General features: G+C 41.7%; 1 protein-coding gene across 1 annotated transcript; it reads left to right on the top strand.

Moving 5' to 3' along the window:
- Nucleotides 1-1,845: 1,845 nt before the first annotated feature.
- On the top strand, nucleotides 1,846-20,387 carry LOC311046969 (nitric oxide synthase 1-like; the record flags this gene model as incomplete). The annotated part of the gene is made up of 26 exons (XM_084059549.1): nucleotides 1,846-2,349; nucleotides 3,088-3,192; nucleotides 3,603-3,745; nucleotides 4,066-4,228; nucleotides 5,702-5,793; nucleotides 6,746-6,887; nucleotides 6,980-7,119; nucleotides 7,751-7,925; nucleotides 8,970-9,071; nucleotides 10,270-10,464; nucleotides 10,616-10,704; nucleotides 11,935-12,079; nucleotides 13,081-13,185; nucleotides 13,581-13,639; nucleotides 13,737-13,844; nucleotides 14,217-14,391; nucleotides 14,532-14,667; nucleotides 14,792-14,870; nucleotides 15,054-15,247; nucleotides 15,455-15,624; nucleotides 16,218-16,428; nucleotides 18,216-18,303; nucleotides 18,493-18,611; nucleotides 18,903-19,051; nucleotides 19,444-19,638; nucleotides 20,244-20,387. The coding sequence occupies 26 exons, from the start codon at nucleotides 1,846-1,848 to the stop codon at nucleotides 20,385-20,387; spliced, it is 3,927 nt and encodes a 1,308-aa protein (XP_083915675.1).
- Nucleotides 20,388-21,777: the final 1,390 nt, after the last annotated feature.

Here is a 21,777-nt window from a genome sequence, read left to right as displayed (position 1 = left end):
AAATGAAGCAACAGAAAAGCTATAATCTGACATGGTGTTGAACAGAATAATCCATTATTATGATGTAACGGTGGCGTTTGTATCAGCATGTTACCTGCACATGTGGCCTTCTAGCGCCTTCCTGTATCTTATTTTCAGAATGTTTCAGGATATTTAGCTATAATAAGTACAAATATATGCAATTCTAAGAAATACAGCTGTGACTACACTGTTGAAACCAGGCGACTTTGTACACGTCACATGAGAGTGTTGAGAGAGTTGATTGATTCGATCAGATAAGGACAGTAGCCACTGTTAGAGAACAGTGCTGGAGCCTGAGTTGCATCATTTAAGACAGTACCAAGTCACATGATTAATCAACAGAAGGTTTCACCCACATGGGTATACCAAACCCATATAAATAGAGAGGATGCTCACTAGTCAGTACAAAGTGTCCTAAAGGCATCAGTGTTACTAGTTGACAGGGTGTTATTGCTGCGTTCGCCATTTTCCATTGCGAGCTCCGAGAGACTGACGGTAAGAATTGACAGTGTTTACACAACGATGAATGTATGTGTTTCTGATATGTTTTACAGTGTTGTGTGTATATTTCATGTCAGTAATTTGTTGTTGAGTTGTTGTTTATGTTTCCTTTCCTAGGTTTGAGTTGTGTCCGCTAACTCTGTTGCTCCAATACCCTTTACAAGGGGAGATCTAATTAGTTGCATTACTTGTGCGACTGGCTAGATAAATTGTACAGTTTCAAACCTGTCAGATCATTCTACTGAAACCACACTCTTCTAAGGCCAGCTGTCACAGTAAGTTTCTTCATGCTGTTCAGACTGATATGCATTCATGAAACTTTATTTGTGTGAACTGAGCACTGAATGTTACCCATGCTCTTTTTCAGCACTGTCCTGCTTTTTGTTTATTAACTTTGTCTCACTATTTAGATGCTAGGCCTACAAGCTCATAATGCGACGCATTGTGAGCTTGTAGATCTGCTATTTTCAAAAGATTTTTATACATTTGAAAACTTGTGAAATGGGACATTCTGCATAAGGAGTACTTTCTACTGTTGGTACTTTAAGTACATTTTGATACCAATACTTTAGTAGTTTTAAAAAAATGTTTAATTCCGGACTATTACTTGTTACAGAGTATTTCTACATGCAGTATTGATACTTTTACTTTTTTTGCCAGTGGAACTAGAGAAGTAACACCTTGGTTAAGCCTCTGAATATTGCCTACTCTTTACTGTAATCGGCTCCTGAATAAATTCAATGAGCAATTATTTTAGATTTCTTGACCACCTTTGGAGTTACATCATGACAAGGTAACTACACAACCAAAACCTCTACCAAAGTGGTCTTGCCCTTTAAGATTGATCCAGGCCCTATTCTGGACACTGTGGTACAGATGTCGAGACAAAAATAAAGGCCCACAGGGGGCATCAAATAGATCATGACAATATTCCTCATCGGTCTCCAATACATCTTCATGACCTGGTATTATCACCCCTTCTGAAAGCAGTCTGAGTGATGCCTTATTTAGTTGTGCGCCGGTGTCCTGCACCAAAAATAGCCAACCTTCAAGCTCCCAACAAATGCACTGGGACACGTTGTGAGCTTGTAGATCTGCCATTTCCGGTGAGGGACATGATGCGCAACTGAGCATTAATCAGGCTTTGACTCGCATGCCCTTTTTAGCTGATGATAAATCAGCACTTTGTAAACAAATAATCCTGTAAAGGCAATTTCCTCCAAAACTAATACTCTTCTCCCCCTCCTCTTCCTACAGAGCCATATCCCTGGGGACGCACAATCTCCGCACTTACATACACACGTCAGAGCACACACCGGCACCATGCATAAGTCGGAGCCTACAGTCTGTCGGCTGCAACCCAACATCATCTCGGTGCGCCTGTTCAAGAGGAAAGTGGGCGGCCTGGGCTTCCTGCTCAAACAGAGGGTGTCCAAGCCGCCCATCGTCGTGTCGGACCTGATCCGTGGCGGTGTAGCCGAGGAATGTGGCCTGGTGCAGGTGGGAGACATCGTCCTGGCCGTCAACAACAAGCCCCTGGTGGACCTGTCCTACGAGCGGGCGCTGGAGACCCTGAAGAACGTATCGACCGAGAGCCACGCCGTGTTGATCCTGATGAGGGATGCGGGTGGCCGCGGGGTGCTGGTCAACGGGGTGGAGGACAACAATGAGCTGCTGAGGAGCCTGTGTTTGACTTTCAGGGACCTTGGTGTGGGAAACGACACGCCTCCCCCGCAGGTGTTGGATAATGATGCCGGCGCAGGTGAGGAACCAAAGAAGGAACCCACGCCAACAGAGCACACCGATCCTCCTGCTGAGAACGACATGGTAGGAAACTAAATGATAAACTTTCTGTTTCTGGCAAGTAACTCTGGTTGAGAAGGCCATTTTATCACCTCAACAAGGGACTATTGTGCCTTGAGCTGCCTGGAGAAGTGCAGAATGTTCAGTCAGTCCTATCAGTCCTCGAGTTCTCTGACACCTTTGATGATCCATTCAGGATCAGAGAACAGGCTACCGTGCCAGACAGTTCCCGTTCCCGTCTCCTTCTCCCTACTGTTTCATTGTCGCTGAATAAGACTCAAGGAGACAGACAGACAAACCATCTGTTATAGTTTATTATTTTTTATGGCACTTTTTTATTTCTATGAAACCCTATGAACTCATATTTAAATGTACCTTCCATTTCCCTTTCTGTCACACTTTTCCCTTTTACTTGTGTGGTTATTGTCCACATATGGTTGCCTGAGTATTATGGCCCCTCTTTATGACACAATGGTCTTTGATCATATCTGCAAGCATAGTGGTTTGTAAAATTACTTTTAATCCACATGACACTGATTTTAATCTTGCTTCTATTTAATGCACTTTGTTTCCTCTTTGTTTCTTTTATAACCCCCCCCCCCCCCATTACTGCATATTGAGAGCCTGCACAAACCCTATTTCACCCACTTTTACCAGTAAATATTATGTTACAATAAAGTTTGAGTTAGATGAGTAGATAAGGCCTCTACAATCCCCTTGTTGGAGCGACTCACTGTCACATGTCTCTGTTCCTCCCCGCAGCTTCCAGGTCACGGTCCAGAAATCAAAGGCCCAAAGTTCCTGATGGTCAAGAACTTGGAAACTGGCAACGTGTACAATGATAACCTCCACCAGAAGTGCACCGAGGTGAGATTATGCTACAAACTACAAAGCAACATTGTTACCGGGTGCATATCTTTCTATAGGTTGGGTGGCCTACCCATTCTGCATAATGAATACTTTTTACTTTTGGCACATATTTTGATGCCAAAACGTTTGTACTTTCACTCAAGTGAATTTTGATTAAAAGTACAAAACCTTTACTTATTAATTGTTTACAATGTTGTATTGATATTTTCACTTTTAAGTACTTTTTCCACCACTGCTCTCTATAAAAGAAAGAATAGTCATTGTGTGTATTGTGTGTAATGTATTTCTCTATGAAAGACAGAATAGGCACCTCTGTAATCTATGAAAGAAGGAATAGTCATCATGTGTAATGTGATGTCTATGAAAGAAGGAATAGTCATCATGTGTAATGTGATGTCTCTCTCCAGATGCCTGTATGCGCCAAGGAGGTGTGTTGGGGTTCAAAGATGATGCCCCAACGGCAAAGTTACTGTCTCCGCATGCGAACCCAAGACGAGGTGATCCCGCTGGCCACTGACTTCATAAACGAATACTTCACCTCCATTAAAAGGCAAGCACACAGCTTCATAGACCAATCTACCTCTCCATTAGCCCATTAAGACCTGAAGCCGATTCTACAAATGTTTTCTAAATCCCAACAGTATTCTGAAAAAACGTATGTTTCTATATCAGTGGCGCTCAAATTTTTTCATGTCAAGGACCCCCACAATTATATGTATTTGGCCGCCGACCCCCATCTCAAAATATTTGTTCCAGGGACCCCCAGAAGCAAAGATTTGAGTTCAAAAGGTTCGCTTTGATTTTCTATCACTTTGAATGACTTGTAACTGATTTTCTATGACTTCCATGGTGTGACTGTGCTGGGTTCAGGGCTGGCTCCAAGCCCCATGTGGAAAGACTGGAGGAGGTGATCAAGGAGATTGGGGATACGGGAACCTACCAACTGAAGAGCACTGAGCTCATTTATGGTGCCAAGCAAGCCTGGAGAAATTCTGCCCGCTGCATCGGGAGGATTCAGTGGTCCAAATTACAGGTGGGGCTACTGGTAACAGGCAGTGGTGTAAAGTAACTAGTCAATTTACTCAAGTATTGTACTTAAGTACAATTTTGAGGTACTTTTACTTTAATGGAGTATTTAAAATTACATCTCAGAGGCAAATATTGTACTTTTACTCCACTACAATTATTTGTAGACTTTAATTACTAGTAACTTTGCAGATATAAATGATTACATTATGAAACATACATTAACCACTTTAGCCTTATTTTATACCTAGGCTATTTGAAAATAGCTGATCTACAAGCTCACAACGTGTCGCATCGCGACACGTTGTGAGCTTGTAGATATGCTATTTTCAAAAGTTTAGTACTTTAACTTTTGGTACTTTAAGTACATTTTGATACCAATACTTTTGTACTTTAACTCAAGAACATTCTGAATTCCGGATTTGTACTTCTAACGTAGTACTTCTACATTGCAGGATTGATACTTTTACTTAAGTAAAAAACTATGAGTACTTTTTCCACCACTGGTAACAGGAAGAGTGGGCACTAAGGAAGAGTGTTTTGTCCAAAATGTTGAAACATTAAATATTTGGACAATATTTTTTACTTAATGTAAAGTATTCATGATTAGAATATGCTTAAACATTCGACAACTAAGGTCTAATATTTCTACAATTGCTACACATTGCTGCAAAACCTGTATATCCAGTCATTTTGGGCCATAAACAAGAAGTTGAATGATAAAATTAAGTCTGATAATGATGTACCGTGCATGTGTCACATCAAGTATATTTTACATTACTTCAGACCATTTTTCAAATATTGTATTATTTTGGACAAAATAGCCAATTTTACATCGAGGTGCCCACTCTTTTTGTTTCCAGGCTACTACACAAACTACAGTAGCCTACAATTCAACTGTGCGCTCCATCTGTGCTTGGTTGGTTGGTTGGTTGTAGTCATTCTAGAGATATTGGTCAAAAGCTACCGTACTGCGATCAACCATAGATTTAGAACAGTATAGAATGGCCATTTCAAATAGCATGTGCTCTGCTTCTGTGTCAAAAAGCCAGAGGAGGTAACCAATCGTGCCTCTGTGGCACGTTTTTTTGTGTTACGGTGGATTGAATGGTATCTATAACAATAAGCGTTATCGGGTCCCCCAGCAATTAGGTGGCTGTGAACGTGGAAGTAGGGCACTTATAGATACTTATAGAGTATAGATACTCTGTATCTATTAAATCACTGTTATTTTTTGTGAAGCTGACTAAAGATTTCATGAATTCATAACGCTCTTTCCTTAAAATTAACTCGATGCTATAGTAGACTTTAGACTAGTGTTGTACACATCACATGGCTGATGACCCAACACAGTCACACATAAAAGTAAAATAAAAAGTTGAACCAATTCAGTTCATACCCAATGATATATTTCTGCTGTGTTTTAACCAGATTTGAGCTGCTCCAGAGTTTGTGCTTCATCATGACATTTGTTTTTCAGGTGTTTGACGCTAGGGACTGCACAACTCCTCATGAAATGTCCAACTACATCTGCAATCACGTCAAATATGCCACCAATAAAGGAAACATTAGGTGGGAATCCTTTAGTAATGCTTTATACATCTCCCTTTTTCCCATCTGTCATTCCATGTATAGTATCTCATCAACTCCTCTCTGTCACTACCCTCTCTCAACCCACTGTCCATCTGTCAGCGTGTGCACCGTCTCTTAGCGCTTTCTCTGACACTGTGTATTGCCTCTCCCATGTGTCAGTCTCTTTGTGTACTAACCATTGTTCGCTGGCTTGGCAACACACCCCGCTAGCGAGCAGTCACGCTTGGCACACCCGCAGACAGTGTTGGCTCGCCCACCGGTGACACCTCACATTTACACTACTGGCTGACAGGGTCATTACTGCACGTGATATCCCTGATATCTACAGTATGTTGATGGGGGCTACTGTGCTGTAGCTAGCACGTCTGTCACTACTTTTGCCAGGTTTGATTCGGTCAGTAGCATAGTATGTGAAAGTTGAAAAGATGTTTTGCAAAAACATTCTAAAGCTTAGAGCTTTGACAGCCATACTTGGTTCTGCCATAGATCTTTTTAATTTTTTACCGTAAGGGTCCGTTTGGCACACTCTCCTTTGCACACTGTCAGAGTTAAATTAACATTTTACAGTGTCTCGAGTCGAGCTAAGAGATTTCTAGAAGTTGTTTGGTGCTGCATGTCACCACTGCCCTCACACCAGCTGTTCTTTGTTTTTTTACGATCTGCAATGCCATCAAACACGCTCAGATATGGTATGTCGGTTATCTATTTGCTCTGGTCCATAGCGCTAAGGAGAACGCTATGGACCAGAGCTACAGAGCTATTATTATCTCCGCCAGGCCGAAAGGCATGGCGAGAGAGTATGTTTTATTTTCTTTGCAATGTGAAAATCCCTAGCTAGCAAAAATCTAATCTACAGTAGTATATCATGTTCAGATATCAACATGCTAATGTGTGTGTGTGTGTGTGTGTGTGTGTGTGTGTGTGTGTGCAGGTCAGCTATTACCATATTTCCTCAGAGGACAGATGGTCTACATGACTTCCGGGTATGGAACGGTCAGCTAGTAAAGTACGCAGGCTACAAGTTGCCTGATGGAAAGATCATTGGAGATCCTGCCAGTGTAGAGTTCACTGAGGTAGGAATGATGGGTAGTTGCAGTGAAGTTGCAATAAAACATATTTTTGATCAATGTCGTCCGATCACTTCCCTTTTGGTCTCTGTCCTTAGCTCTGCATCCAGCAGGGATGGAAGCCCCCAATGGGGAAATTTGACGTCCTGCCCCTCCTTCTGCAAGCCAACGGGCAAGATCCGGAGATGTATGAGATCCCTCCAGAGGACATCCTGGAGGTGGACATCATACACCCCAGGTGAGTTTAAAGAATGTTCAAACATGTGCTTCACTCTTAAGCCATTAAGACCTTGAACACATCTGTATCATTTTAAGATTTCTTTGGCTATTCAAAAATAGCAGATTTACTGTACAAGCTCTATGAGCTTGTAAATCTGCTATTTTGGCTTTTTTTTTTTTCACTAGTCCTCATTATGCAGTGTCCTGACACTCAAACATGCACTGAATGAGCATCAGGACACTGCATAATGAGGATTAGTGGAACAAAAACTTTGGAGCTAGTAAAATAGGCGATTTTCGTTGTTACGCATTTATCTTAGTGTGTGTAAAAGGCCTGGCAGCAGCGTTTTGTATCAGTTGCAGTCTTTGTATAATTGCACTTGCTGATAAGTGAATAAAGTGCATTACAATAGTAAAATCTGGAGGAGCTAAAAGCATGGATGCCCTATTCTAGGTTTGCAGGGTAAGAAATGTATATTGTATATTCACTGAAGGAACACTCATAGATTGAACTTAATGCCTTTCACTGTTTTTTATCTCTGGGCCTGGGAATTTGTGAGACAACACTGTATTGTATTGGATTGAGTTGCATGTCACAAAACCCTTTATTCAGGTACAGTATGTTGAATAAACGTTGTTTCCTTGCCCAGGTTTGAGTGGTTTAAGGAGCTGGCCCTGAAATGGTTCGTTCTACCAGCAGTGTCCAACATGATGCTGGATGTTGGGGGAATTCAGTTCACTGCCTGCCCCTTCAGCGGCTGGTACATGGGATCAGAGATTGGTGCGAGGGACTTCTGTGACAGCTCACGTTATAATATTTTGGAGGTAATGTTTGTGTATAACAATCATTCTCAAACTGTTTTGGCTTCAGCACCTCCTTTCCCTGATTTCTACTGTAAATCCAAATGCCCCCCTTTACCCATCTACAACATTTTGCTTAGCAAAACTGCAATAGAAAACCACAGCTACAGTAGCACATGATGCTATGAATTAATAATAACCCTCTTTTGAAGAATATAACAGTACAACTAAGAAATTAATTGATTGAGTTGCAATTAGTGCCAGTAAGCCATGTAAGACCAAGGTACTCTTCATTTTCAAAGCCAATGTGTTCGACGTGCCGTGGATGGTATTTTTATGATTTTAACAACTCCACACATGAATGCCTTACACTAATCTAAATTTAGGACCCCCTCTAAAATGAGATGCTTCATCTCAAGGGGCTATCCTCTCAATAAATTCTGACCAAATCATATGCATTCTTATTATTCAAATCTTAAAAATACAAATATTTTTACATCTTATTAACGAGTACAGAAGAGTAAAATTATTTGGTTTTGGTTCCTCAACATTGTTACAGCAATAGCAACAATTAAAGAAATACAGTAATAAAGAATAGCAACAATAGTAATCAAAATAGCAAAGTATATTAGTCAGGGCACATGAGTCATAGCACACTAGACTACAGCATGTTAGCTAGGACACGCATTACAGTGTGCTCACATACTGTAAAGGATTTTAGAGCAATGCAGCATGACTTTGTGTTGGAGGCAATTTATTTTCATAACTGTGGCCAGTTCTGCTGTGAAAACAGCAGTACTGGCAAGAGTCAGGAGACCCAACACATTTGCATGTTGCATAGCCATAATTGCAAGGGGGAAATCTTTTATCTGGAGTTTGATGCTTTTCCTATTATTCTAATCACACCTAACACCTTCACCTCAAGTAGTGACAGATTCTACAAAGGCCTTAATGCAAACTATGATGGCCATCTCGCAACCCTCAGAATACTACAGAACATCATACTGTGTCATTGTCATATTACGTCTGCAATGAAATAATGCTGTCCTTACATTCCTTGCCATGTAGGAAGTAGGTATGAGGATGGGCTTGGACATCAGGAAGATCTCTTCCCTATGGAAGGACACAGCGCTGGTGGAGATCAACATTGCTGTTCTCTACAGTTTCCAGGTGGGCTCCTCTTCATTCAACTGATGAGATTTGAATGCGGTATTTGTAGCATTTATAGTGTAAACACAGGTGTCAGTATTATATTTGATCTTGTCATTCAGGCTCTGCTACTGTACATATTACTCCCTGCTCAACATAATTAGAAGACAGCCATTTCAGAGCACGGAGATAAAGCCCCCACCCCCGTTACAGTTATATAACCCACAGAGGAGGCACGTAACCCACTCCAGTGTCTCTGCCTGAACTTTGCTCACCGGCTACACATCATTTATGTCTTTGGTCAACATAACATTGCCTGATTCCCGTGGTGCAACACAGTACAAATACAGTTCAGAGGCGAATTCCAGCTAGTGGAGAACAATTTATAAATTCACAAGTTGACAAGTGTCAGCAGCACATACACATGCTCTCAGAATATAGAATACATAACATTAGCCTCATAGCATAATTGCCTATGTCACTTTTTGGTCAAATTGACATTTTTGCCGAGCGCTACTCTCCTATCGCTGCTGCATCATTGTGACTTATTGCCTATGTCCTAAGCCAATCAGAACGCTTGTTACATTCCAAAATGACTTAAGCAGAAAGTGCTTTTAAGTAAACTTTTTTACTTGGGCTAAATTAGTTTTTGAGTTTAACAAGAATTCTGATCTGTCTGAGAACATTGGCAATAGACAGGTTTCGTGTTAGTAAACATTGAGAGGAATATGACCGCGCAGCTGCGGGGGGAAGCCTATGGGTGCGTTTGGAAATTACGCACCGGAGCACACTCGCCTATTAGTTTATATTGGCCAGTGCGCTCACTGCCGCTCAGGGCTGTATTTTCGAACGCGCCTTCCACCCCCAGGCATGCGCAGATTGCGCATTCTGCTCTGTGATGACGTCGCTCGGAAACCCGTCTATAAGGCAGAATGAATCAGCAGTGGTAGGAGAGTAGAGTTAGGCAGATATAAATAAAGGCAGTAAACATGACTTAGGCAAGATGTGTTTTTTACTCATGATTGCCTAAGTCACCTAGATGACTTAGGCAGAAAGTGATTTTTTATTTGTTCCCTGAAAACGGAAAATGGAAAATGCTATGAGGCTAACGATACGTAACATTGGCAGATGTAATAATCTCTTCTGATGAATCATTCAGCTGAGAGCTCTCTGACAGTCAACAATCATACATGACATCCCTGCTGCCCTCTGTCTCCAGATATCCAAAGTGACGATAGTAGACCACCACACAGCTGCGGAGACCTTCATGAAACACATGGACAATGAGCACAAGCTCCGGGGAGGCTGTCCTGCAGACTGGGTGTGGGTCGTGCCCCCCATGTCGGGGAGCATCACACCAGTGTTCGGCCAGGAGATGCTAAACTATCACCTTACTCCCTCCTTCGAGTACCAGGTGAGGGAATGCAAACAGACAGTATAGTCATGAGGGATGGATGATTTGTCATGCTACAGTACATGTACAGGGTGTTTTTTTCGTGTGCAGTACTAGATACCTAGTTAAGCTTCACACCAGTGTCTCTGTGCCTTCTCCTTATCTGAAACAGACAGATGCCTGGAAAGACTATGTGTGGAAGGCAGCGAACAACGGAACACCCACCAAAAAGAAAGCCATTGGATTTAAGAAACTGGCCAAGTAAGAATGCACTCTTTTGATAAGCCACGGCAAAAATATAAAAGTGTATTTATATCGGATGCAAAGTTTGATTTGTGTTTATTTACTTGCATGGTTTACATGATGTGAATACCAAGCCATTTCATTCCGTCATCAACCATGACCGAAATAACAAACTTTGGGCTCACCTGCACAAGTGCTGAAATCTTTGCCACTGAGCACACATTCTGTTCTGATTCTGATTCTGATTCACACCTATTTATTCAGTGGAGAATTCAACTTTATGTCAACTGATTCACTGAATCAGTTGACATTTTTGAAAGAAATCTTGAGACCCACCTTTTTAGTATTGCTCTTACCTATAGAGCGTGCCAAAAAAACTGAAGGGGGCGTCAACAAGTGTCATTTGGTAGCGGCGGACATCTTTGGGGGGTATAAACAGGTTGACTTAACATTGCGCCCCCCCCCCCCCCCCAAGTATGTCTGTAGCTACTGTGCCATCCATCCGCTACATTTGACTTGATCTGCAGTGTCTGCTGAAATGAATCACATGACCGGGAGAAGCATCTGTGTCATTTTTAGATTTGACCTAAAAAGCATCATTTTACACTTTGGCTATTAAAAAATAGCAGATATACAAGCTCATAGCACAATACCGAGTGCCACGCTATGAGCTTGTAGATCTGCTATTTTTGAGAAATCGTGAAAATGTGTGCAAATCTTTGAATATATATTTTTTAAAGCGAACATTTGTAACTCAAATCTTTGCTTCTGGGGGTCCCTTGAACAAAATATTTTAAAACGATTGAGAACCACTGACATAGTAACATTAGTTTTTTCAAAAAAACAGTTAGAATTTAGAAGACATTTGTAGAATCGGCTTCAGGTCTCAATGGGTTAAAGCCATGAAGCCAGACTTTTGCCAAGGCTTTTGCCATGACCGGGGCGGTTGTGTTCGCTCTCACATTTCTAGTTCTTCAATGATGCAGTTTCTCATCAGTTTTTTCCCCTCACATTCATTCACTACAGGGGAGTTTTTCTTTGCTCGCTCATGCTGTAATTGTGGGGTTCATGTAAATTAAAGAGTATGGTTTAGGCCTGCTCTTTGTAAAGCGTCATCATGAGAGCTTTCGTTGTGATTTGGTGCTATATAAATAAAATTGACTTGACTTTAATCTATTTCTATACTTTTTTCCATCTATCATTCTATACTCCCCCTTCCTCTCTGTCTCTCTCTCCCCTTCTCTGCAGGGCTGTGCAGTTCTCAACCAGGTTATTTGGTAAAGCAATGGCCAAGAGAGTCAAGGCCTCCATATTGTATGCCACTGAGACGGGCAAGTCCCAAGACTACGCCAAAACCCTCTGTCAAATCTTCAATCACGCTTTTGACGCAAAGGTACCATTAGAATACTCATGAGAGATGGGTAATGTCTACCTGTATTTGTGCTGTTGTCTGATGGGAAGGGGAGCAGTTGGATCTCGGTCTGGGCCCAGCCCCAGGGCCCAGACCTGGTCCTGAATCCGACATGGCCCAGCAAGTAGAATGAATAAAGGGCAGAGAGGAAGCAAATAAGGCTTTTGTCACATTTTCTTCTGCTCACATGCATGAAAGTGCGGCGCGTCTGAATTGAGATTCATCCAGCCAGGCATTGAGCTGTAGTTTAAGATGAGATCTGAAAGCACCCCTGGCGGTGTAAATGACTTTGGACGAAGAATAATAACATGAGTAGCTCTCTCAATCATGTAGTGTTTTGGCTCCAGGACATTTTGCTTCATTTTCCTTGTTCCCAATGTGATCAATCATGCAACAAGCGATTGTGTTGCATGCATGAGTGTGTACGCGTGTGTGTGGTTCTGGTTCAGGGACAGATGAGAATGCCTGGGGCCATTCCTGCTTGTCATGTAGATGAGGATAGTTGTCTCTTCACACTGATTGTGTGGCACACTGACATTATAGTGCTGAGTGCTAATTAATTATATGGAAGCAGCGAGTACATTATCAACTTGTTGCCTGGGCAGAGTGTTCATTACAGCATTGTGCGGTGGTCTTCAACGAAGACGCTCTGCAACAAAGTGTTGCAGATTCAACTTTTTCATAGATTTCATAGATAGCTTCATAGACTTGTTTGACAGCACTGTCAATGTGTAGCGTTGTGTTTGATTCATGTTAATGTGTATTTTCAGACAGTCAACCATTTAAACCCTCAATACTTAGAAAACTTGTACTTTGTCAGCTTTTCCCCCCTACACCAAACCTAGCCTTTGCAGAAAATAGCCGTTTTGTTGATTATCATATTATATTCATGTGTTATCTTTGAGGGACCCTACAACCCTTTTTTCTGCAATTACATTTTTTCAAATATGTAAAGAGCTTTTTTCTTCTTCTGTTGTCTGCAGGTAATGTCCATGGAAGAATATGACATGGTGCACCTGGAGCATGAGACATTGGTGTTAGTGGTGACCAGTACCTTTGGCAACGGAGATCCACCAGAAAATGGAGAGGTGTGTGTGTGTGTGTGTGTGTGTGTGCCTGCGTGCGTGCGTAAATTTGCAGTGGTGGACAATAGCAACGTATATTTACTTGAGTACTGTAGGCCTACTTACAGTAAGTTTTTTTTATTTTTTACATGAGTATTTGTATTTTGGATACATCACTGTAGCCTATTTCAAAGACAAATATTGTACTTTTGACTCAATTCTAATTCTAGGAAGGATAACATCTAGCATAACATTTGACTGTACGACCTGCACTGTTAACAAGCATGTTAATAAAGCTTTGTCCACCACTGAATATTTGCATGCATGTTTAACAAACCACACCAACATACCTCAGGATTCATACAACACATTGATTATGCATATGTATCAAAAACAACCTGTCGTTTGCATCTTTGTAGAAATTTGGAGCTGGCTTGATGGAGCTGAGCTGCCCAACACTTGACACAGAAGAAGTGAAGTGAGTTGAACTGTGTGGGCAGTAGTTGGTATGTGGAGTTTCAAGCTTTCAGTTCAGTTTCCAACCTCTTGTTTCTGTGTTTCCACCTGTCTTCTAGGTCCTACAAGGTGCGTTTCAACAGTGTCTCCTCCCACTCGGACCCTCGAAAGTCCTCCAGTGACGAGGCAGGTATGTTCGGAAGTACCGGACCCTTCGCCAATGTCAGGTAATCAAAACAGAAATCATGCATGGACCTCAATAGGTCATAGGTTGACTCATAGGTTTGGTATATTTGTAGTGCGCACCGCATCGCACCACTCTCAGAGTGTGATTCCATGTCCTACATTTCTCTAGGACATGGAATTATCTCAGAAAAAAACACACCTCTAACCCACAATCCCAATTTTAACCATTTAATGACCCTAAAACAGTTCTGTTGGAATTAAAACCTTCTTCAACATTCAAACTGTGTAAATATGGAAAAAAAACGAAAATCACAAAAAAAATAAAAGATTGCACTGTTTAAAAAGGGCCGACTTGAGGGCCATTTCTCTAGCCCCAGTCACCACTGATCTTCAGTCTTTCTTCCTCTTTGTAGGTACTCAGTGTTTGGCCTTGGCTCTAGGGCCTATCCACACTTCTGTGCCTTTGCCCACACTGTTGACACTCTGTTTGAAGAACTGGGGGGCGAGCGCATCCTAAAAATGGGAGAGGGGGACGAGCTGTCTGGCCAGGAGGAGTCCTTCAGAACCTGGGCCAAGAACGTTTTTAAGGTCGGTGCCTTACACACAGTCGCCCTTTGGGCTTCAGGTCTTTATGCTGATTACGGTCGTGGGGAAGTTCTGTGTTTTTACACATATTTTTTTACAGTGCACTCATCTTTTCCATGGCTTACTTTTGTTGCATGTCAAAGGCGGCCTGTGAGGTGTTCTGTGTCGGAGACGTGAACATGGACCAAGCAAACAACTCCTTGATCGTCAATGACCGCAGCTGGAAGAAGAGCAAGTACCGCCTGACCTACGTCAAAGAGGCCCCGGTCCTCACGGAAGGTACTCACTGGCCCAGTGATGACAAAACCACTATACACCATTGATTACTCGATTTTCAGGCAAAGAAATCTTGAGGTTAGAATACAAGGCTTAATGTGATAACTGTGAATGTGACTGCCAACAGCATTGTACGCAATTCACAAGAAGAAGGTGTACGGCGCCAAGATGGTGGAATCTCTAAATTTGCAAAGTCCTAAATCTGAGTAAGTTTATGGTTTCATGGGACTGGGATTTAAACATTTTCATGATGTGAAAACAAAAGAAGAAATTGAGTTGGTTACGCTAAACAGCAAATTGTGAAACATTATTTATCAAATAGCGCATTATAGCAATCTGGAAGGGACTGAAAATGGTGTGTCACTATTCACCCCTCTACTCTTTCACAGTCGTACCACTGCGTTTATTCGGCTCAACACAAATAACCACGAGGGCCTGAAATACCTGCCCGGTGACCATGTGGGCGTCTTCGCTAGCAACCAAGTGGACCTGGTGACAGCTCTCATAAAGAAGCTGGAGGATGGTCCACCCGCTGATCAAATCTTCCAATTGGAGTTCGTGGAGGAGAGGAACACTGCCTCGGGTGGGTAATGTGTCTGTTTGGCAGTGGTGTAAAGTAACTAAGTACATGTGCTACTTAAGTACAGATTTTCTTTTTCAGTTCCATTGTCAGAGTCACAGACTTGTAACGGTCAATTTAGAACCCCTAAAGGAACCCAGAGAGTCCCTGGAATCCACTTTGAGAACCACTGGTGTAATAAACTACCTTCACGTTCTTCTGTCACTACAGGTACGATCAGTAACTGGTCACCGGAAAGTCGTATCCCTGCCTGCACCATATTCCAAGCCTTCAAGGACTTCCTGGACATCACCTCCCCGCCCAGCCCTGTGCTGCTGCAGCAGTTTGCTAACCTGGCAACCGATGAGAAACAAAAGGAGAAACTAGAGCTCCTCAGTAAGGTAATTCATTTAGCATTCAGCTCAATCATTAGCGCTCCTTCTCCGTGCTCTCTCGTGGGCCATGCTCTTGTGTTGAACTTGCTGCAAGTTTTGAAAATAGGCAAATTGTTTGGTTTAGCTTTTTTTGTGAGGAAAAAGTTGTTTATTCTGTTGTATTCTGCTGGCAATTTGTTCAACAATTTGTTCAACATTACTACACTACAATTATTTGAAAACTTCAGTTACTAGTTGCTTTTAAGATTTTGATAAAACATACATTAACCACTTTAGCCCTATTTTATACCTGGGCTATTTGAAAATAGCCGATATACAAGCACACAACGCGTCGCATCGCGACACGTTGTGAGCTTGTATTTTCAAATATTTTAGTACTTTTACTTTTGGTACTTTAAGTACATTTTGATGCCAATACTTTTGTACTTTTACTCAAGTAAATTTAGAATTCTGGACTTTTACTTAACACGTAACAAAGTATTTTCTATATTGCAGTATTGGTACTTTTACTTAAGTAAAGAAGTTGAGTACTTTTTCCACCACTACCTGTGAGACCAAGTGACACCTCTGCAATCCCCCTTCCTCCTTGACCCCCCCAGGGCCTGCAGGAGTATGAGCAGTGGAAGTGGTACAACAACTCCACGTTGGTGGAGGTGCTGGAGGAGTTCCCGTCCATTCAGATGCCAACCACCCTGCTGCTCACTCAGCTGCCTCTGCTGCAGCCTCGCTACTACTCCATCAGCTCCTCACTGGACGCGCATCCCAATGAGGTCCACCTCACCGTGGCCGTGGTCTCCTACCGAACCCGAGGTACTATACCGTACGCACTGCCTCAATGCTGGAGCTATAGGGCTGTCGACGATCGTGACGTTTTACTGGACGATGAATTGTCATACAAATACACAGATGTAACATCATGCAACCCACAGAATCATACATTTAACTTAGATGGCACACCACTGGAGGAGGCTGGGGAGGTGGAGGGAGTTTTATAACAGCTGACAGCTGCAGGAACGCTCGATTTCTGTTTGGCTTTGTAAACAAAAATTGCACAGGCCAGATATGACAAATAACTTCAATATTCAAAGAAATGACTGACAATGATCGATACTAATAATCAAAATAAATAATGTAGGCCTACTATGCAAAATAGCCGATCTACAAGCTGTAGTGAGCTTGTAGATCTGCTATTTCCACTATTTTTGAAAATATTGGAAAGAGTATGAACTTTTTCAACTTGAAACGATTATGACGATTTTGCAAAAAATAGCGATTAGGCGATTATGTAATAATTATGACAGGCTTACCTGGGGCTCCGTGATCCATTCAAGAGTCACTCGAATACAAGCACTCTCCTCCTTCTGATTTAAAGTGCTACTTAGGTAAAATTCCTTTTACTGTGACTGATTGACAGGGGATGCTAGGTGTTCCCATTAAAGAAGTTTGCTTGCTCTCTTGCTCTTTTTCAAGGCCTTGAGGAGCAATTAATTCTGTTTGTCTGGCCTCCCTGTCAGGTTCCTACAGGGAGGCCTCAAATGGCTGTATTCTTGACATTCCATTAGCAAGACAATTAAGCTCGAGCACGGCCGATGGCATAGAGCAGAGTTTTTAAAATATAATTTAAATTTAAATCATGAGTGATTGATTATTATGATTTTTTTGCTGGCAGACAGGGTACCTCGTACCCGCACAGTGGTTCTTTTGATGTCACTGCTTGAAAGTCGCCACTGATGACTGAAAAAGTCAATTGAGTCAGCCTGTCTGAGGAAATATTCTGGTGGTTCAGAGGACTTATAGGCTTGAAAGTTATTTTGGCAACACCAGTCTAATCCATAGGGCCAACATGAGACCTGAAATTGGAACTACAGTATCTGGGGAATATCTATTGACTGTGTTTTGCCAGCAGGATTTGGTCCAATATATATTATATATATATATTTGTTTTTATCTCCAAAACACTGTGCTGTATGTACATACCACTTTGTTCTAAATGGTGTTTTCTATGCTGGCTCTCTCTCAAATGTTTACGTTAGCACATACAGTACGGTTTGACAAGGCTTTCACATCTACAGCATACATCTAATAGGTTGTACTTAAAAGCTTCCAAGCCCTTAGACTACCAAGCAGTGAGCAAACATCACCAGCTGCAACTCACTGCAACTAAAATTTGTCTTCATTTCCCCCTCTTTCCTCTTATTAGATATGCGTGCATGCCCATGAGTGTGCACTGATGACTATAAGTAGTTGATTTACAGTTATTTCCTCTATAGCGCAGATACATTGAACATTGCATTGTGGGTAGTCTACCTGTGTTCCAGGGTGTCCCCAGCAAAATTGGTTTAACCAGTTTAACCCGCATCGGCTATTTGAAAATAGCCCATCTACAAGCTCACAACGTGTGTGACGCGTTGTGAACTTGTAGATCTGCTATTTTCAAAACAATCTTGAGAAAATGTGGACATGTACCTATATTTCTGGTCCATGACCAAATATATCATTTCGTAAGCATGTCAAAAAGTTTGAGAACCACTCATTTAAAGGGTGCAAATGGGAGGAGTCAGGAAGTCTAAATATCCCGTTTGATAACTGTCATTCAGATGGAGAGGGTCCCGAACACCATGGAGTGTGTTCATCCTGGCTCAACAGAATAAAGAAGGACGAGATGGTGCCGTGTTTCGTCAGAGGGTAAACTTGTTTCTCTTAAGAATATATCCAACAATATATTTTGTGCTGTATTGTGTGGTTTGTCATTATGTGATTAATTAATTTCCTATTTCAGTCAGTTCTGTTAATTAAACCGATTAATTTTATTCATTAGCATCATCAATAATTGAAGGTTTATTTGGTTAAAGTCAGTTATGTTGATTCTTCTAGGGCGACGTCGTTCCATCTTCCCAAGGAGAACAAGTCCCCCTGCTTCCTGATTGGGCCAGGAACAGGCATCGCTCCCTTCAGAAGCTTCTGGCAACAGAAACTCTTTGAGCGCGAAATGGGTTGGTCTGATGCACTTTCAGAGACTAGTCCTACCTATTGTCACCTCACAGAGAGGTTCATGTGAAATCCACATCGTAAAATGATTTTAACACTATGCATGATGTGGTTGATTAAAATCATACCCGAGATGAAGTGCAAAGTGCTGCTACAGTGTGCATAATTGTGTAACAATAGTATTCTGATTAAATCTGAGGCACAATCTCAGGCCATAGTTAAACAAGACACTGTAAGTTAACTCATTGTTGCTGTACCATTCAGCAAAGTAAAGTCAAGGTATGTCCCCTCCCCAGGGATTGAGACGAGTCCCCTGTATCTGGTGTTTGGCTGCCGCCAGTCTGAGACGGACCACATCTACAAGGACGAGACCGTTGATGCCTTGAACAAGAAGGTGTTCAAGGGACTCTATACAGCCTACTCAAGAGAGCCCAGCATGCCAAAGGTACCACAACAAATTCAACGGATGATTGCGTTTGTCACAGATCTTTAGAATACTCTAAATGCTACAGAACATACTCGTATGAACAGGACACAGCATCCCCACATACAGTAGATATGAGTTAGTCAAGTGTTGATATTCCTTATCTTTTTCCATTTAATGGCCTCATCTCTTTTTAACTGTGTGGTGCCAGGTGCCAAAGACAAAATGCAGATGTTCAGCTCAAAAGTGAACAGCTCCACGCAAGGCGCAATTTCACTTCACTGTGTTTGATTCTCACTCTTTGTCCCCCACTCCCCCTCATCTTTCTTGCCTTGTCTGTCATCTCCTCTCCTTTCTCTTTGCTCACGCTTAATGCCCATGCACTCTGTCTCGCTCACTGTTACCTCCGTCAGAAATATGTCCAGGACGTGCTGCGCGAGCAGCTGTCAGAGAGGATGTACCACTGCCTGAGGGACGAGGGGGGACACATCTACGTGTGCGGGGACGTGACCATGGCGGATGACGTCCTGAAGACGATCCAGCAGATCATCAAGGTGCAGGGTAACATAAGCCTGGAGGACGCCAGCTTCTTCATGAACAAACTCAGAGTAAGGCTTGAATTACTCGATTGCACAATGATGTATCATGTAGGCATGAAAGATGTCCACCATATGCTGGCTGCCGTCACTGTCAACACATTATCACCCACTGGCTTCTCTACGTCAATGAGGGAAGAGAATGGGGGGTCCACACTTAACCAAGCACTTAGCCAAGCACTTCAATACACTACCGGCTTGTCAATTTGGTACATTGGTACTTTTTTTTGTTTTTGTGGAAGGAAAGAGTTAGAGGAAAGGGCAGAAGTTCTATATTCACACTGAACACACAAATATGATTGTAAGCTATTTGTGCACTGCTGACATTATTATAGTGCATGACATCATATGTCTGTATCCGTGCGGATATTTTAAGGTGAAAGGAAGAATAAATAAGAAGAATAAATACAAACATCTGAGGTTATGAACATTTATTTGTATTTTTTACAGTCAAAGCAAGTCAGAATCATAATATACAATGGTAGTCTGAAACAATTGAATTGTAATTTGAAAACGAATGTGTTTTTTTACCTAGTTCTTACCTAGTTTTACCTAGTTCAAAGCAACCATGTCATTCACCTTTCCTCCCTCTCTGCACCTCCACCTCCCACCACCAGGATGATGGACGCTACCATGAGGACATATTCGGTGTCACGCTGCGCACAAATGAGGTCACCAACCGACTGCGTTCTGAATCCATTGCCAACATTGAGGAGAGCAGCAAAAAAGACTCTAAAGACTCTAAAGACTCGGACGAGTGAGTGCTTTCTGCCATTGCTTTGTCTTCAGTGTGTTCTGCAGCTCCAGTATTTTCTACGTTTATTTGTTTATTATTTTTGTTAAGCTCTACACTGAAGGAATGACCTGTAGTGTTGGAAACACAGATAAGACGTCACCCATGGTTTCAACCCCAAAAAATGCAGACATGTGTAACCATAGAATTAGAGAGCCTGCAGTGCTAAGAATCAGGATTAGAGTCAAAGCGAGCGACTGCCTTCTTTTTCTGTGCTTGTTTTATGGGCTCAAATTAATGCCAATATTATTTTGTACTTGTAAAAATAACTTGTATTTGTGAACAAATTTTACATTTGTAAAAAAAAAGATTTGTATTCGTAAATACAAGATTTGTATTCATAAATAAAAGATTTGTCTTTAAAAAAAAAAAAAGATTTGCTGTATATTTTTTTGGGGTGTTTATAACATTGTGTTAAACATGTTGTAATTGTTGAATTGCATTCTCAATGAACATTGTGACCAGAAAAAATAACAGTTTGCTCGCGTGCAGATCGGTTGTACAGATGCTCAAACTTTATTTTTGGCATTCTGCACTTCCGGGGTCTGAGAGCCAATCACGTGAGGCCTTTCCCACTACCCAATCATAAAGCTCCATAGGTCTCCATGTCAACATGGCAAACAGGGTTGCCATGTTGGTTCGGTGAAAATGATTTTGGCCCATTTAAGCCCATTCATCTTCAAACTCCACCTTAGACTTATTTTTAAAACACGTCCATGAAACTCTAGTCAGATATAATCCTTCTAATGCGTGAGGGGGCCGTCATTTTTTGAGAACTTATTTCATGTTAGAGTTCTCACCCCGCAGTGACGATATCTTCAGATGTGCATTTGGATCAAAGTGTTTACCATAAACTGCAACTAAAAGTTGTTTTTCCCCTGTATGTACCATAAACTTCAACTAAAGGTTTTCCCCCCTGTATGTACCATACACTGCAACTAAAGGTTTTTTTCCCCCTGTATGCACCATAAACTGCAACTAAAGGTTTTTTCCCCCTGTATGTATCATAAATTGCAACTAAAGGTTTTTTCCAATGTATGTACCATAAAGTGCAACTGAAGGGATTTTCGCCCCTGTATGTACCATAAACTTCAACTAAAGTTTTTTTTCCCCCTGTATGTACCATAACCTGCAACTAAAGGGTTTTCCCCCCTGTATGAGTCCTCATGTGTTGTTTAACATTACCCATCCGACCAAAGCCTTTGCTCAAAGAAAAGGACTTTACCCCTGTACGGGTCTTTGCGTGTTTTCTTAGATTACTCAAATCACTAAAGTCTTTGCTACAAACTGAACACGTGTATGGCTTTTCTCCTGTATGAGACCTCATGTGTAGTTTTACATGACACATATGACTGAAG

Source organism: Gymnoscopelus microlampas (assembly GCF_963454915.1).
Source record: "Gymnoscopelus microlampas genome assembly, chromosome: 6".
Taxonomy (NCBI): domain Eukaryota; kingdom Metazoa; phylum Chordata; class Actinopteri; order Myctophiformes; family Myctophidae; genus Gymnoscopelus; species Gymnoscopelus microlampas.
Note: the sequence above shows the minus strand (reverse complement) of the source record. Positions and strands in the feature narration are given on the sequence as shown.